The 17,896-nt window shown below is 44.3% G+C and overlaps 1 protein-coding gene across 1 annotated transcript; it reads right to left on the minus strand.

The window, feature by feature from the left end:
- Nucleotides 1–14,124: 14,124 nt before the first annotated feature.
- Nucleotides 14,125–14,674, minus strand: LOC115586689 (E3 SUMO-protein ligase CBX4-like). The gene has a single exon (XM_030425945.1). The coding sequence runs from the start codon at nucleotides 14,650–14,652 to the stop codon at nucleotides 14,137–14,139; it is 516 nt and encodes a 171-aa protein (XP_030281805.1). The 5' UTR covers nucleotides 14,653–14,674; the 3' UTR covers nucleotides 14,125–14,136.
- Nucleotides 14,675–17,896: the final 3,222 nt, after the last annotated feature.

The following is a 17,896-nucleotide window of genomic DNA, read 5'->3' on the forward strand; positions in this document are numbered from 1 at the left end:
CTATCAGAGCATAGGGTCCTAGAAAGGACGCCTTTTTACCTTCCTTCCTTGCTTTGGTGAAAAACGGGCCAGAGTTTTTCTCTAGCCACTCGATCCTCCAGGGAAAGTGCCTCGGTGAGACGCAGACGGCGTAGCTACGTCGTCGACGCAGACCCCACGCCATAGCCTGACGTGCGCCTCCAAAAAATCCTGACTGCGCGTCACGTCGACGCGTCGAGACGCGAACGGCAAGGACTGTGATTGGTCCGCTCAGAACGTCATTTCCGGCAGTTGCTTTTCCGGTCAACAGTATAACAACACCGCCAGTTTTTGTGGTACAAGCGGCACGGAAAAAATGGACCAGGCAGACGAGAGAATTATCTCCGAAAACACCCGCTCCATCTCAGTTGCCATTGTTTACTGTCTGACCGGAAGAAAACCAAGGAATCCGATATGAACCCCCCGAAACCAAACAAAGACACAGCCGCACCCCCTGAGCGGCTTGGTGGTGAATTGCAGAACAACGCGTTCCCTCGACGCAGAACTTCGAATGCTCAATGACGGCGTAGGGTCGACGACGTAGCTACGCTGTCGCCGCGACGCAGAAGCAAAACCAGGCTTTACTCCATGTAGTTTCAGTGTCCATCTGTAACTGTAGCGCTTGTTTTCAGCAACACCTGCCCTCAGAATCGGTTCTCTTTTTTCAGTTGTTCAATTTCTAACTCTGTCTTCTTCAAAATGTCTTTGGGGCAATTAATATCCACCACAAGTTGTTCAACTGTAGAAGAGAGTTTTTCAATGCGTTGAGACATTGCTTCTGTAGTGAGTTCAATCACTGAAATCTTACGGAACATCTCGTCATGTTTACTGGAGAGCTCTTGGATAGCTGCCAAAATGTCCGCGCTGATATTTGCACTGTCACCGTGACCGTTAGAGTCTCTTCTCTTCCGTTTGTTGACATGTTTCATTTTGGTGTTACAGGTCTGGCCCGAAAGTGTGTCCATTGTATCTTCAGTAGTAGTTTCTATGTTTTCCTCACCAGGTGCATTCATTTCTCCTGACTTTTCAGAGTCACTCACGTTAGCGTTGAAAGTCATCTTCTTTCTGTCTCTGACGTTAACGTTCGTTGGTACGTTAGCTAGCTTGTATTCAATCTTTTACCATCTCGGTTTACCCAATTTTTTCTTTTCCACGGAATAATAGTCCTGGTACCAAAGCGTTCCTGTACTTAAGTCACTTTTTTATCATTACAGCTTTAAAATTACTTCATATTCTGTCTGCCTTATCACATAGCCTCAAATTGTTTGACGGAGAAACTTTGCACCCCGCGTCCTACGCCTCCGCCATCTTGGCCCCCCCTCACCCCTCTCAGGAAACACAAACTACTCAACAACGTAGCAGCACTTTGAGATCACCATTTGGGACTCAATAGTCTAGCACCAAAGTAGCGGAGAGACCAGGCAGATAATGAGTTGATCCTCCTCAGGTGTGCTAATCTGCGGGTTCTGCTGCAGCTGCTGCCATGCACAACAGACACACACACACACACACACACACACACAGAAGTATCAGGTGATGGAGAAAGAGGCTGCGGAGTAGGGCTGGTATTGTGTGAACATGAGTGGGATCCATAAAATTGCATAAGGTCTATTGCACAGCCTAATGCACTGGCTGGTATAACTGCGGTTACAGCTTTTATTGAAGCATGGAGCTAAAGTGGGTGGGACTTAGGACGGGTCAATTCAATATTACACATGAAACTGCCAAGGGTCATAGAAGCTTCACAAAGACCCACACAGAGAGTGATGGAGATGGTTAAGACACTCAGGCTAAAAGTAACGTGAAAGAAGGTGAGAAGAAGAGAAGTATTGCGTGTGAAAAACACCATTCTGAGGCATGCAGCAAATGTTGTATGATTTTATTTTATACGTATAAAAAAGTATCTTAACTTTAACTACAAAATGCACACAAATGGAAACAAAGTTTAGTCTTCACTTTCACATCAAAATAACCAACATTCTTTTTTTAAATCAAAAGTGTATCCCCATGTTACATCCAGCTTTCTGTCTTTCTTCATAATGCCTTTCTTCAACAATTTTTTTCAAACTGACAGAAGGCAGAGTGACTGCATAACACTTCCCTGTGGTACAGTTGTGACATTTCTAGCCAACTGACTCATTTAAGTTCACTGTTCACTTATTTTTAAGCTTTTATTTTATTTATTTAATTTTTAATAGCATTTAACAACAAAAGAAAACACATACATTGGGAAAGAAGAAAAAGATTGAGAGTAAAAATAAAAATAAATAAACAAATAGAATAATAAAAAAATAAAATACAATATATATACATACATACATACATACACACAAATATACATATACATACACATACACAGAATACAAAAAATAATAATAATACTAAGTAATAATTAATAAAAAAAAAAGATTTGGTTTGAATGTGTGTGTGTGCATGTGCGCACATGTGGCGCGTGTGAATGTATCATGTACACATCATCTGTCAGACTATTAAAGCACTTTGTCACTTTGTCAATATATCCAAAATATTCTCTATTCCACCTCTCCAAGTTGCCATTAGCCACGAGTGTATGCCTCTCCATTTCAAATACTTGTTCTATTGTTTCATACCACAGATGTAATTCTGGTGTTTTAGTTTGTTTCCATATCCTGGTCAGCTGCCTCAGTGCAGTTAGGCCCAACATATTAAAAAGCCAATTTTCTAATGTCAGGGATTCCTTAATGTCAAGAATATCTTTTATAGCTTTCTCTACCTCTTCCAAGTAAGACTTTATTACCAGACATGTAAAAAAAATGTGTAAGATTTGCTTTACTTTCCCCATATCCTCTCCAATAACCAGATCCTTCCAGTGATATGTGGAATAATGAAAAATCTCAGACTTATTTTCCTTGCAAACTCTCTCCAATGTTTTGACTCTGTAGTTTCAAAATTTTCCTTCAAAGATTTTCTCCAGGCTTCCTCTGAGATGTTTATGGATAACTCTTTTTCCCATTTTTCTTTTACTTTACTTTCCACAATTGTTAATTTTTGCAATATTTTGTATATACATGAAAATTTCATCCTACTTTTATTTCGGTTTTCTACCAAATATTTTAATAATTCATTTCCACTTTTTTCTTCTTCTGAATTTTTCTTAATATAACTTCTTATCTGTAAATATTTAAAGAAATGTTTTTACTCCAGACCATACCTATACCTTATACCTTATTTTTAAGCTTGAGAGCTGTCTTTAATACCAGGTCTTTAAAGTCCTAATCAATTCTTATCAATCAATGACAATAAATTGACCTTATACCATGTATTTCTGGACGTTTCCTAAATAGTAATTTCTTATTCTAATCATAGGGGAAATAGGAATTTCCTTGGAAGAAGCCAAAACCCAAGTGTAAATGTATTATTTACTTACAACAAATACGGTTTTCTTCACAAGTAAAGAATTGTTTGCTCCCGTATAGACATATTTCATTTTTTTAATGTTGAGATGTCCACTGTGTTTTGACTTAAAGACTTGATTAAAGTCTCTATTTTTTCCTATAATTTATCACGTAGTTCTTTCCAGAATGGGAACACGTGCAGTAAAAACAATGGTAAAGACATGCACTGCTAATGAATACATATGTATATCAGAGAGATCAAGTAACAGTACATAACCCTAATACTACATAACTTTGCCCAGACCAGGATTTTCTATGATGGGTATCTTTTTTGTATGAAATGATTTTTCACATTTTATTTTACTGATGTTTACCTGAGATTTAACATTTACGCACAATGGAGTCTCACTTTACTGCTTCCCTGTCCTAACCATCTGTTTGCCGCAAGTAATTTTCAAAACTCACCTGGCACTCAGTGGCTCTGTCCTCTTTTACAGTCTGTTGATTTGACTATACAACTTAAGAGTTGACCTATCATACATTTTTTAAAGCAATCCAAAAATCTCCACCTGATACCAGCCCAGACAACATGTCTGATATAGGTCTCATGACCGCAACAACCACAGACATGATTTTGACTACTTTGGGGGGTGCTAATATACCCGTCTGTGGATAGATCTCATCAATGCGGCAGCGTCACAACAGTGCAAGATGCAGTCACAAAACTTTCCAAGTTCTTAGTTGAGATCAAAACAAAGGCCAACTTCAAGGATGGATGTGGTCCAAACGAGGAAGTAGAGGTGATATGAAGTAGCGAAGCAATTCACCCGCCTTAATAATTGTTACCAACACATGTTTCTACAAACTGTGAATATGTTGCAACTGCATTTCTTTGTCTGGTTAGATTTGAGCGTAAAAATCCTGCCTGGTTAGGGTTTAAAGTATCCAATGCAGGACACACAACTGGCAATACCACACTGTGGCAACACTTTACAATAAAAATGACCTATGATCATTTGAGATCATTGAAAAATATTGTTGAGGTCTGTAATTATTCCAATCATTCTGTTGTTGTTTAGTTGAGCATACTAAGCACAACAGGGGAAAATAAAACTCATTGACTGCTGTCTTATTTGGGCAACCCACCCTTACAAATGATCATATGTCATGAATTATAATAATGTAGCAACCCAAACTTGTGGGGCGGCTGTATCTCAGTGGGTAGAGCTAGGGGACTAGTGATTGGAAGATCGCTGGTTCAAATCCCGGCTCCCCGGGGTGGGACTGAGCTACATGTCGAGGTATCCTTGAGCAAGATACTGAACCCTAAGCATGGACTGGACAATTCCCCGCTGGAAAATCGCGAGAGAGGGCTGTGCGCTTTGCCCCTTGACAAAGAAAAACTATGAAAGCTACAAAAAAGTCGAATCCCAGGTTGATAATTTGGCCTTGTACCTACTTTTCAAAGTTTGAATGGTGTGTCTAGGTCAATGTATGCCAGAGATCTTTTTTCAATCATTTCATCTCATTCATGTCTATGAAGAAAAGTAGAAGAATATCAAGTGGGTAACCAAGTATGAAGAGATGTTACAGTGAGAATGAGTCAAATACTCTGAATCAGACTGAGAAATTCAATAAATCTCAATGTATCTGTGATTGGAAACATTTTTATATTTGAATGGAGTTCCTGGCTTGAATGAATGAAAAGATGATCGTTAAATATAGTTTACATGTTGGGAAATATACTTTGTGTGTGTTTGTGTTCATGTGAGTGCACGCTTAAGCGTGGCTGTATGTGTGTGTGTGTGTGTGTGTGTGTACATGTGTGCATGCTTACACGTGCATATTTGACTGCATTTATATGTGTGCATTTGTATGTGTGAGTGTGTGTGTATTACACTGACTGTGTCCGAAATTCCCTACTAACATGCTATTGAGTATGCTAAAACAGTATGTGAGTTTTTTTAGTATGTCCAGAACCTTAGTATGAACCCAATAGTACGTGAGGTGCATACTATTTCCAGTAAATATTACAGCACGCAAGCACTGGACACTACGTTGGCATAAATGTCCCACAATGCAATGCAGCGTTGACAACAACAACAACACAACGGACAATGGCGACCGGCGACCAGTGCAGCTCTGTAACTGTAGCACTTCAATTTAAGTGTAAGTATAAGGTTTCGCTTATGATTACACATAAGTGTAAGGTTTCGCTTATGATGACACACTGTTGAGGTTATAATGTTAACTAAGGAGCTAACGTAAATGAAACAGCTACCATTAGAAATGTTAACGTTATGTGTTAACGTTAAATGTAATGAGAGGGGATACGGGACGTTGCTAACTTAACCAAATGATTTAACGTTAGTAGGTTACCGCTCTCTTCCTTTCCTTTTTTGCTTATTCCTTTCACTGCATGAAAAGTGGGATTTTCGTCCCCGTAAATGCCCTGAAATCTCCCTAATTTTCGGCAGTTAACGACCATGGCGTGCGAATGGCTCCAATTTGCATATGAATGGCAGCGAAACCACGCCTTGCCAGAGAATGTGTGGGCTGGCTTGAATATCCTCTCTCAGTATTGGATGAAACCACTACTTATAAACAAGCAAAACCCTGGGTCATTATAAATGTAAACTCCAGTAAGAAAAAAAAAAAATATATAGGTTTTTTTTATTTATTTATTTATTTTCATTAGGGCTGTCAAATGATTAATGATGCAGATAACTTTTGTCCTATCGACCGAACCATCTGGTAGTGTTTTGAAAGTGAATTTGCCGTTCATACGTCCTTTCTCCATTTACTTTCACTTTCGCTTTTCAGTCCACCGTGTTTTTCCCGAACGCCAACCCTGCTTCTTCTTCTTTTCCTTCTGATTCCCTTACTTATTCTTCTGCCACCCTCTGGATCAAGACTACGGGTGCCACTGACAGCCGTAAATCAAACAATGCGTGTTCCTTTTTTTTAAAATACCTAGCGTTAATCGCGCGTTAAAAAAATTAATGGCGTTAAGAGGATGTTGCGTTGATGATTTATTAACGCGTTTACTTTGACAGCCCTAATATATATATATATATATATATATATATATATATATATATATATATATATATATATATATATATATAGTGGCCACTTTATGAGGTACACCTGAACAATCTAATGCAATCCAATACAGCTGCTCTGCTGTAAAGTCTACTTTTATGATGCCTTAACATACACAGTATATTGTATACTGTATATATTTGATAAACTTAACCATTAAATTACACATAAACTTGCTGCTAACAGTAAAGGTTAAAATATGTTGGAGTAATGTTAATGTCAGTTGCTTACCTTTTCCAGAAATTTGATTAATATCTGGTGACGAAGATGCCTGCGAGTTACAGAATGAGTTCTCCTGCAGTTCGCAAGTATTATTGTGTGGCTTCTTATCGGATGCATTTTAAGGATGTATTATTAGATTATTATCATTAGATGTATTAATATCGCAGATTGCCGGTAGAGGTGTATTGAGCCAAAACAGTCTCATAATGGATAAATGCACACATAAAGGTATAAATGCATGAAAAAAGACTCACAAATTTGGGGAGTTGTGTATATATATATGACTCGATACACAAATGCATTTTCAATGCACACACAAATATGCTTCAATCCATATACAAGTAAAAAAAAATTCACATATAAAAATAAGATTTGTACAAATATTTGTGATGCGCACACAAATATTTCTTGTTTTAAATATTACAATAAAAATTCACAAATGTTCAAATCGTCAGTTATTTGCAATTTTCATCAAATACATATTTGGAGGTTGTTACATTGATATATGAATTGTCAAATGCGCATTTGTCTCAGGGCTTTTAATTTGTAAACCTCCCTGCATTTGTGTGTGGATTTTTGAGACTCATCTAGCGCGACTCCGATTCACAAATGTGTTTTTTTCTTCAAGCGGATCGTCTGCAGCCAATCAAATGTCTCACTCCTTTAGCGTAGCTGTCACGCTCGCTTGAGAAACCAGCTTTTAACACAAAGAAAGCGACAAAATGGACAAAAATCGGAGGTGGATACACAGTACGGATGTTTGTTGTAGTTGTGAGGACAGTGCTCACAGTGCCTCACCCGTCAGTTCACAGAGTAGGCAGATGACATAAAGCAATGGCCAGACGTTAGCTACACCGACATAGTTAATTATCTTATATTTTCTGAAGGTGTTGACGGCGGAGAATTATGTAGTTACAAAAGCTTAGAAGCATACAACTACCTGCAAAGTAACAAAACAGGAAAAAGGACTGTTGAAGAAACAAAGCAAGTTTATATTTCTGAAGGCAGCAGTAGCCAGAGTGTCAATAAAGCTAAATACAGCAGAATAATGCTGAAGGAAAGTGAAGTCGTGGGGACAGGCGGCTGCTCTTGCATTGCCAGGTTATGGAAGTCATGCAGTTATGCAACAGCTATTCTGTGGAAGATATTCATAAACCCAAATATTTATTTTGGTGTCAAAGCTGCGAGCCACGCTACTCTCCGTTCCTCCTTCCTCAGCATGGCGTGTAGGTCGCAGGGCATGGACAAGTTTGTCTAAGTGGTTGATGTTATACACAAGACGTTTCTGTTGTGGCAACCAACAACGGCACATGTTGTACCTGAGCTCATTTTAAAAACAATTTAGCGTTTATGACATAACGCTAATGTTTAGGGCTAGCTTAGCGGCAGCAGTCAGTCATGCAGTTGCAAGGCAACCGGACACAGAACACCGCCAGCCAAAGTAGTTATCTGTCATGGCAGCCCCCATAGGCTAGATCCGTTGCGCGCTGTAATGACGTCAGTTAAAAACCCCTCGTGGGGAGGCACTCATGTGATTGGCTGTAAAGGAGTGAGACATCTGATTGGCTGCAGACGACCCCCTTGTAGAAAAAACACATTTGTGAATCGGAGTCGCGCTACATTAATCTCAAAAATCCGCACACAAATGCAGGGAGGTTTACAAATTAGAAGCACTTAGACAGGGGGGGCGGGGCGGTGGGCTCTCTGCATCTGCCGTGTGTTTGGCTTGCAAATGATATCTGAGACTCGACGTACTTCAGTGGTAACTCATTTCATGTCGGCAGTATGTGCAGATAACTTTTGTCCTATTGACAGAACCATCTGGCAGTGTTTTGAAAGTGAATTTGCCGTTCATAAGTCCTTTCTCCATTTCCTTTCACTTTCGCTTTTCAGTCCACCGTGTTTTTACCAAACGCCAACCCTGCTTCTTCTTCTTCTTCTGATTCCCTTTCTCATTCTTCTGCCACCCTCTGGATCAAGACTACAGGTGCCACCGTCGGCCGTAAATCAAACAATGCGCGTTTCTTTTTTTTTAATACCGAGCGTTAATCGCGCGTTAAAAAAATTAACTGCATTAAGAGGATGTTGCGTTAACTAGTTATTAACGCGTTTACTTTGACAGCCATGATTTAAAACAAGAAATATTTGTGTGTGCATCCCAAATATGTTTACAAATCTTATTTTTATATGTGAATTTTTTTTTTTATTATATATGGATTGAAACATATTTGTGCGTGCATTGAAAATGCATTTGTGTATCGAGTCATATATATATATATATATACAACTCCCAAAATACATTTGTGAGTCCTTTTCGTGCATGTATGTATTTGCAATTATCCATTATGAGACTGTTCTGGCTCAATAGAGGTGAGGTTGGCACGGGTTACCACGGTTACGCATCTCCAATCTAACCGGCAAGAGGCTCTCAGGAAGTGCATCACTTCCGCACTAAGCAGTGTGTCGGAAAAGATGCATACTATGTTTATTCACTCAAGAGTATGTTGAACGATAGTACACTTATTTAGTATGTAGTGTATAGTATGGAATTTCGGACGCAACCACTGACTCATTGATAAATCTGTCACTCTCTGTTGGCCAGGTTGATCTTGGTTGCCACGGTGATGGAAACTGGGTTGGTCCTGTTAACGGACTCTGAGAGCTGATTCTTAACTGACACTCACAGCTGCCCGGATGGTCTCGTTAATAGCCAATTCAGGGACGTCAAACTACTGCTATTGATTCAAAATCAAAATGATATCGGCAAAATTATGTCACCATCAAGCGAGAAAGGCCTTAAAGAACACAGTGATCAGTTTTTGTGGTCCGTCTGTGTGTGTGTGTGTGTGTGTGTGTGTGTGTGTGTCTCTATCTGTGTGTGTCTGTGTGTATGTGTCTTTGCCTGTCACTCTCTCTGTTGGCTCAGCTGATCTCGGTTGCCACGGGGATGGTCACTCGGCGTAGATACAGTGACTGAGACAGCTGGTTTCAGAGTGATTTCAGCCTCACATCTAGGACGTCAAACTAGTGCTATTTAGTCAAAATCGTACATGATATCGGCAAAAGTTTTTCACGATCAAGTCAGAAAGGCTTTAAAGAACACACTCATCAAGTTTTGTGGTCTTCGTTTCAGAAATGTGGTAATAGGAGTGAGTTAAAAAAGAGTGCAGTTTCGAAAATCCTCTTCCCAATTTACATAAGAGTGAATGGAGCAGTTGAGAGCTACTCTTGTCGGTTAGAGTCAGATGATTGAAAAAACATAAATCCTACCGATAAAGTAGACACATTGGCCCTCATTTATCATATGAACGTACGGCAGAAAAATGTGCGTACGACCATTTTATGAAGCCAGACTGGTGACTTTAAAATTTGGCATAAAAAAAAAAAATTAGCATTGAAAACAAAACCAGTACTGAAAAAGGAAACATTGTCATTGAAATATTTGTATTGAAAACAGTTGTATTGGCATTGAAACAAGTATTGGCACTGAAAAAAGAAACTAATTAAGATAATTCAAATCCGAAAATCTTATCATTTTATTTTATTGGGATATTTTTTGTATTTTTCAATGACAATCTTCAGATTTTTTCTTCATGTCACTTTTTTTTCAGTGACAGATTTTTTTTACAATGTCAGTTATTTTTCAGTGTCACTGATTTTCAGTTTCAACTTTCTGTCACTGTTTTGGCGTCGAGAGGGAGGGGCCTGAGGGGAGGGGCAATTAGAGCGTGGTTTGCATATCATTTGAGAAGGTAATGGCAGCAGCCTGCGGGAAGGCGGGGCTGGACGGTCCAGCCACAATACCTTTGTAGGATCCGTGTGCCGACCGTCTCTGGGCAACACAAAGTCCAACTACCTCGCAGACTTTTCTTCAAGCTCTCTCTTGATGTGTCCAAGTCTCTGTGTATCTGGTTCTGTCCAGGAGCTCCCTAGGTTCGGTCTCTATATGCGTATGGAGTGTGGTAGTAGTACCGGGGCACCGAGCACAGAGCATTAGCCACAGTTAGCACAACAGTACAACAGCAGGCTGTTGTCGCTTGTTGTGTTGTTCCGAGCCGGGGCTGCAGCGCCTACTGCAGCGCTCTGGTCTGCTCTCCGAGCTCTGTGCCACCAGACTGCTACCGGAGACCGGAGCTCCCCTATAAACTCAGTTCATGTGAATCATATCACTATTCCTACAATGACTCCTTTGAGTCGAAGCGAATAAACTCAACAAGTCAGTATGCGGGGAAAGTCAGCTGTGATTGTGCTACTGTGGTTCATAGTAAAGTACAACAGACGGCTGTAATCAATTAACAGACACATCTTTTCATAACTAACTGACTTTTCTCCAAGCACTCTCTTTTATTGTCCGGTCTCTGTATGTGTGTACAGCGGTACGGTGGCACAGAGCTCGGGGAGCAGACCAGAGCGCTGCAGTCGGCGAGGCAGCCCGGCTCGGAGTGACACAGCTGGGGTTATGCTTGTTAGCTCCGTACTACTACCACACTCCATATGCACATAGAGCTCCGGTCTCCGGTAGCGGTATGGTGGCAAAGAGCTCGGGTAGCAGACCAGAGCACTGCTGTCGGCGCTGCAGCCCCGGCTCGGAACAACAGGCTATTCTACTGTTGTGCTAACTGTGGCTAATGCTCCGTGCTCGGCGCCCCGGTACTACTACCACACTCCATACACATATAGAGACCGGAGCTCGGTAGCTCGGGACAGAACCAGATACACAGAGACTTGGGCACATCAGGAGAGAGCTTGAAGAAAAGTCCGCGAGGTAGTTGGACTCTGTGTTGCCCAGAGACGGCCGGCACACGGATCCTACAACGGTATTGTAACTGGACCATCCAGCCCCACCTTCCCGCAGGCTGCTGCCATTACCTTCTCAAATGATATGCAAACCACGCTCTACTTGCCCCTCCCCTCAGGCCCCTCCCTCTCGACGCCAAAACAGTGACAGAAAGTTGAAACTGAAAATCAGTGACACTGAAAAAAACTGACATTGTAAAAAAAAATCTGTCACTGAAAAAAAAGTGACATGAAGAAAAAATCTGAAGATTGTCATTGAAAAATACAAAACAATCCCAATAAAATAAAATGTTAAGATTTTCAGATTTGAATTATTTAATTTAGTTTCTTTTTTCAGTGCCAATTCTTGTTTCAATGCCAATACAACTGTTTTCAATACAAATGTTTCAATGACAATGTTTCCTTTTTCAGTACTGGTTTTGTTTTCAATGCCAATTTTTTTTTTTGGATGCCAAATTTTAAAGTCACCGTTCTGGCTCCATACATTTCTACGCAAACTTCGGCATTCATCAATTTGGACGTGAGCGGAACCTACGATCAGATCTCACATCAGGTCTGAGCTCGTGTACGCAAATCTGAGTCTGTGGATTTGCGGTGCAGCACAGCAAAATCTGGCTGAATCTGAAAATAACAAACTTCAGCTTTCATTAGCAGTCACATATTTAGATCAGATCAAAACGGATTCTTAAAACAAATAAAACAAAAACTTTTTTTTTAAAAGCCCACGTTTTTACTGATAGGCTACCACTTTTTTGTAATATAAAATATGATAGGCTAAATAGCCTAACATGACAACTAATTAACGGAATAATTAATAACCCCGCTGGCAAACCCCGCTATGGCGCAGGAACACAGATTCAATAGTGCGCACACACGCACACGGGTCACAGTGGAGCGCTGCTTCGGGTTGCTGAAGGGCAGGTGGCTCTGTCTCGGACCAGCAGGGCGAAACGCTGCTGTATACCCCAGAGAAAGTGTGCGATATTATTTTGGCCTGTCAAGTTTTGCACAACATTGCATTAGTGAATGGAGTGCCTTTAATGTGCCGGCGCAGTCAGATAAGCCAATGTAGGAACCAGCCATCGTCCTCTGTTTCTCTCACCACAGGAGGTGTGAGTGGCATGTCAGTGTCCATCTCACCTCTCACCTACTCCCTGCCATATTGTGGTGGCCTGGATACTGTACTTCCTTTGCCCCCCTTTTCTTTGACACTATACTGGTGACAAAAACAGCATGTGATCCAGCTATATGCAATTTCGCCTGCGAGAAAGGACAGTCTGCTGAGTTCTCATGTGGAATCACCAGATAACCTCCTGATTCTGTTCCTTCCCCCGCCTAGGGAGAGTCCTGACCCCTTTTATTGCCCTCTCTCTCACACTCTGGCCTTATTAGAGCCTCTCATAACAAACCTATGGACAATCAGGCTCAGAAAGGACTTAATCAATACCTGGGTTACATCAGTGCCTGTCTACTCTTCCACGGACTGTTTACATTCAGTGCCAATTCAATCACTGGAGAACATCAGGTTTATCCTTTGTAACAACTTGCTTGTCACCAAAGGAAAGGCCCACATCTGGCATGTACTATAAAGATGTCATCCCATAAGTTACGACACTCAAACCCGGCAGGGTGTCTCCACATTCATTTTTAAAGAAACCAAAAGCCTTGATTTCTCCTGTAATACTGAAAGAAAACATTAGGCCAATACTAATGGAATGTTCTATTTTATCATCTATTTCTAAATATTTAGACGTTTTCTTTTAATCTGATACATGTCTGGGAAGTATAAACTGTCAATGTATGAGATATTCTTGAGCCATTAGTGCCTTTAATGATTATGTACTTGTAACGGGTATGGAGTGAACCCAATTGCAGCACAAATGAACCAGGTATTCGTTTTAAACAGTCTTTATTCAGCAGGTAAAAGCAGGTACACGGCTGACCAAGGGAGGGCAGCAGAGAACTGGATCCAGGTGAGTGTGTGGGGCTCGTGAGCCGGTAACAGTCCAAAAGTTCTTAACAGGCTCAGCAAGTGTGGTGGAGGGGAAGTAATGCAAACTCACTGCTGATGAAGGTCCGACTGGAGAGTGGTTCAGGATGAGGGCTGGGAGTGGATCCAGAGCTTGAGATGATTTCACCAGAGGAGGTGAGCTGGTGAGGTGAAGCTGAAGCCAGGTGGGTCTTTTGGTGGAGCACGAACAGGCCAAGCGCCAACCAGCCACAGGCAGACGAGGAACAGAAAACAGGCAGGCAATACGCGTGGTCAGGGACAGAAGGCTGGTGGATTTACCGGGGCTTAGACGAGAGGCGATGGTCAGAGGCAAGTCGGGTCGATACCAGGTAAGCAATCCGGGAACAAGTGCTGGAGAGTCAGGCATGAGAGCGAAGACAATCTGGCAAAGAGTGAGTGGAGTGAGGCTGCATATATACTGGCTTGACTGGAGATGGTGAGCAGGTGAGAGCAGCAGGTGAAAGCTGTAGACTGATCAGGGGTGTGGCTGAGCAGCAGAGCAGGGGAGGAGCCGAGCAGACTGTGACAGAACCCCCCCCTCAAGGGATGGCTCCTGACATCCTAAAAGTCACCAAACTGGATGGGAGGAGGGGGGGAATGGAGGCGGGCCTAAAACTCCTGGGAGCAAGACAAGTCCATCTCCCCAGCTGGGTGGGTGGAGGGGGTCTGCAGGAGGGTTTCCCTGACACCTGACATAGAACGGTCTCCAACATCCTGAACAGGCGGGGGCAAGGTGCGGGTCACTGGACGAGCTGACTCCTTGGCTGGCTGGTCGGGGTGTTGCAGATGAAAATTGGTCATGAGGGTGGGGTCTACAATATGGCGAGCAGGAACCCAGGACCTTTCCTCTGGACCGTAACCCTCCCAGTCCACAAGGTACTGGAGGCCTCTACCCCGCCGACGAGAGCGAATCAGGCGCCGCACTGCGTACACCGGACCACCATCGACGATACGTGGAGGGGGAGGTGGTGGTGCCTGAGGGACCAAGGGGCTGTTGTGAACTGGCTTAACCCTGGATACATGGAAGGTGGGGTGAACTCTCATGGAACACGGGAGCTTCAAACGGACTGCCACTGGACTGATGACCCTCTGGATCGTGAAAGGCCCGATGAACCTTGGTGCCATCTTTCTGGACTCCACTCGAAGAGGTAAGTCTCGGGTGGAGAGCCACACTTGCTGTCCTGCTTGGTAGGTAGGTGCAGGTGTACGGCGTCGGTTGGCAGCGGCAGTGTAGCGACCCACAGAACGAAGGAGGGTGGAGCGAGCTTGGAGCCATGTTCTGCGGCAGCGGCGGATGAAGGCTTGGACCGAAGGGCAGGAAATCTCCTTCTCATGGGCTGGGAACAGTGGTGGCTGATAGCCGTATACACACTGAAATGGAGAGAGGCCGGTGGCAGAGCAGAGAAGGGAGTTGTGGGCATATTCAACCCACAGTTGTTATGATGACCAGGACGAGGGGTTATGGGAGGCCATGCACCGTAGGGCAGTTTCCAGTTCTTGGTTCATGCGCTCAGTCTGTCCATTGCTCTGGGGGTGAAATCCAGAGGACAGACTGGCAGTGGCCCCCAGCAGACTGCAGAACTCCCTCCAAAACACAGATGAAAACTGGGGACTGAGCAGTCTCTTTAGCAGTGGGGAGCTTGGAGAGAGGTACAAAGTGGACCATCTTGCTGAAGCGGTCCACGATGGTCAGGATGACAGTGTGGCCGTCAGAGGTGGGAAGACCAGAAACAAAGTCCAAGGATATGTGGGACCATGGGCGATGAGGAACAGGAAGAGGTTGAAGCAGCCCAGCAGGTGGCCGGCGGGAGGATTTGTGTTGATTGCAAGTGGGACAGGCTTTGACGAATTCCTGGATGTCCTCCTGCAAGGTGGGCCACCAGAAACGTTGGAGAAGGGCATGTCGTGTCCGTTGTACCCCAGGGTGGCAGAAGAGCTTGGAGGAGTGGGCCCATAGTAGCACATCTGACCTCAAGGCTGGAGGGACAAAAAGGCAGTTAGATGGGCAGGAGCTGGGACCCGGCTGTCCTTCTGTGGCTGCTCTCACTCTCTCCTCTATGTCCCAGGTCAATGTGGCAACAAGGCAAGACATAGGTAGGATGGACTCAGGTTTCTCAACAGAATCCTCTGTCCTCTGGAACTGGCGGGAAAGGGCATCGGGCTTAACATTGCGGGACCCTTGACGGTAAGAGATGGTGAAGTTGAAACGGGCAAAAAACAGGGACCAGCGGGCCTGACGAGAATTTAGTATTTTAGCGGAGCGTATATACTCCAAATTCTTGTGATCTGTCCATACAAGAAAAGGATCCTTGGCGCCCTCCAACCAATGGCGCCACTCTTCTAGGGCCATCTTCACCGCCAACAGTTCCCTGTTGCCAATGTCATAATTTCTCTCAGCAGGGGACAGGCGGCGAGAGAAGAAGGCACAGGGATGGAGCTTATGGTCAGTGCCAGAGCGCTGAGACAGGACGGCCCCCACCCCAACATCTGAGGCGTCCACTTCGACCACAAACTGCCGTTCAGAGTCAGGCATCAGGAGGATGGGTGATGAGGTGAACCGATCCTTGAGGATCTTGAAGGCTGCTGCAGCTGGAGGTGACCACTGGAAAGGCACTTTGGAGGAGGTCAGGGCGGTGAGAGGGGCTGCCACGGAGCTGTAGTTGCGGATGAAGCGACGGTAAAAGTTTGCAAACCCCAGGAAACGCTGAAGCTGTTTGCGGTTTTCAGGAACAGGCCAGGAAGTGACAGCAGAGACTTTGGCTGGGTCCATCTGGATGTTGCCTTGTGCCACAATGTTCCCCAGGAAAGACACTGAAGACACATGGAACTCACATTTCTCTGCTTTCACATACAGGGAGTTCTCCAGGAGGCGCTGAAGGACGGACTGGACATGATGGATGTGTTGCTCCTTGGACCGGGAGAAGATGAGGATGTCATCGAGATAAACAAAGACATATCGACTGAGCATGTCTCTGAGCACATCGTTCATCATTGCCTGGAAGACGGCAGGGGCATTGGTCAGGCCGAACGGCATTACGAGATACTCATAGTGTCCAGTTGGGGTGTTGAATGCCGTCTTCCACTCATCTCCTTCTCTGATGCGGACGAGGTGGTAGGCGTTGCGCAGGTCAAGTTTGGAGAAAATGGTGGCCCCCTGGAGCAGTTCGAAGGCAGTGGAGATGAGTGGCAGTGGGTAACGGTTCTTTATGGTGATATCATTCAGTCCTCTGTAGTCGATGCAGGGTCTCAAAGTCTTGTCCTTCTTCTCGACGAAGAAAAAACCCGCTCCAGCAGGAGATGAAGAAGGACGAATGATGCCCGCGGCCAGGGAGTCATTGATGTAAGTCTCCATGACTTTTCTCATGGGCTCAGAGAGAGAGTACAGGCGCCCCTTAGGAGGTGAGGTACCAGGCAGGAGATCTATGGCACAGTCATAGGGGCGGTGTGGGGGCAGAGACGTAGCTCTGGCTTTACTGAAGACCTGGCAGAAATCGTGATACTCAGGTGGCACCCCGGAGAGGTCAGGTGAAGAGCTGGAGCTGGAACTGGAGGAGTGAAATGGAGCTGAGGCATGCTGCAGGCACCTTTGATGACAGGAGGAGCTCCACTCCAGAATGGCCCCAGTGGCCCAGTCGATATGAGGGTTGTGAAGACGGAGCCATGGATACCCCAGGATGAGAGGCAGACAGGAAGAGCTTAGGATGTGGAACTGGACTGTCTCGTGATGATTACCAGAAAGCAGCAGGTGAACCGGGGAGGTCTGATGCGTGACAGTGCCCAAGATGTGTCCATCTAAGGCTCTAGCAGGAACCGGATGAGGCAAAGGAACCCGCTTGATACCCAGCTGAAGGACCACCTCCTCATTAATGATACAGGCATCAGCCCCAGAGTCAATGAAGATGGCCAAGGTGTGGGGGCCACCTGGAAGGAGAAGACGGCCTTGAAACAGAGGTCTCTGGCTTTGGGGAGGTGACAGGGCAGTTGAGCTCACCAGGGTCTCCCCAACTACTGGTGAGCTCTGGCTTTTGCTTGACAGTTGGAGATGTAGTGTCCCGCTGCCCCACAATAGAGGCAAAGATTAGACTTGCGGCGGCGCTCCCTCTCTTCCAGGGAGAGGGAGGTGCGACCCAACTGCATGGGTTCAGGATCCTCAACCTGCTGCTGCAGTGAGGTGGAGTTGGCTGCTGCAGCGCCCCCACGGGAGCGAGGTGGAAAAGAGCGTTGGGCCCCCCCTTGACGCTTCTCTCGTCGACGGGTCTGAATGCGTAGGTCAATGCGGATGGCCAAATCAATCACCCCGTCCAAGGTGATGGGGGTGTCATGTGAGACCAGTTCATCTTTAATATAGTCAGCCAAACCGTGGAGGAAG

This window comes from Sparus aurata, chromosome 8 (assembly GCF_900880675.1).
Source record: "Sparus aurata chromosome 8, fSpaAur1.1, whole genome shotgun sequence".
Taxonomy (NCBI): domain Eukaryota; kingdom Metazoa; phylum Chordata; class Actinopteri; order Spariformes; family Sparidae; genus Sparus; species Sparus aurata.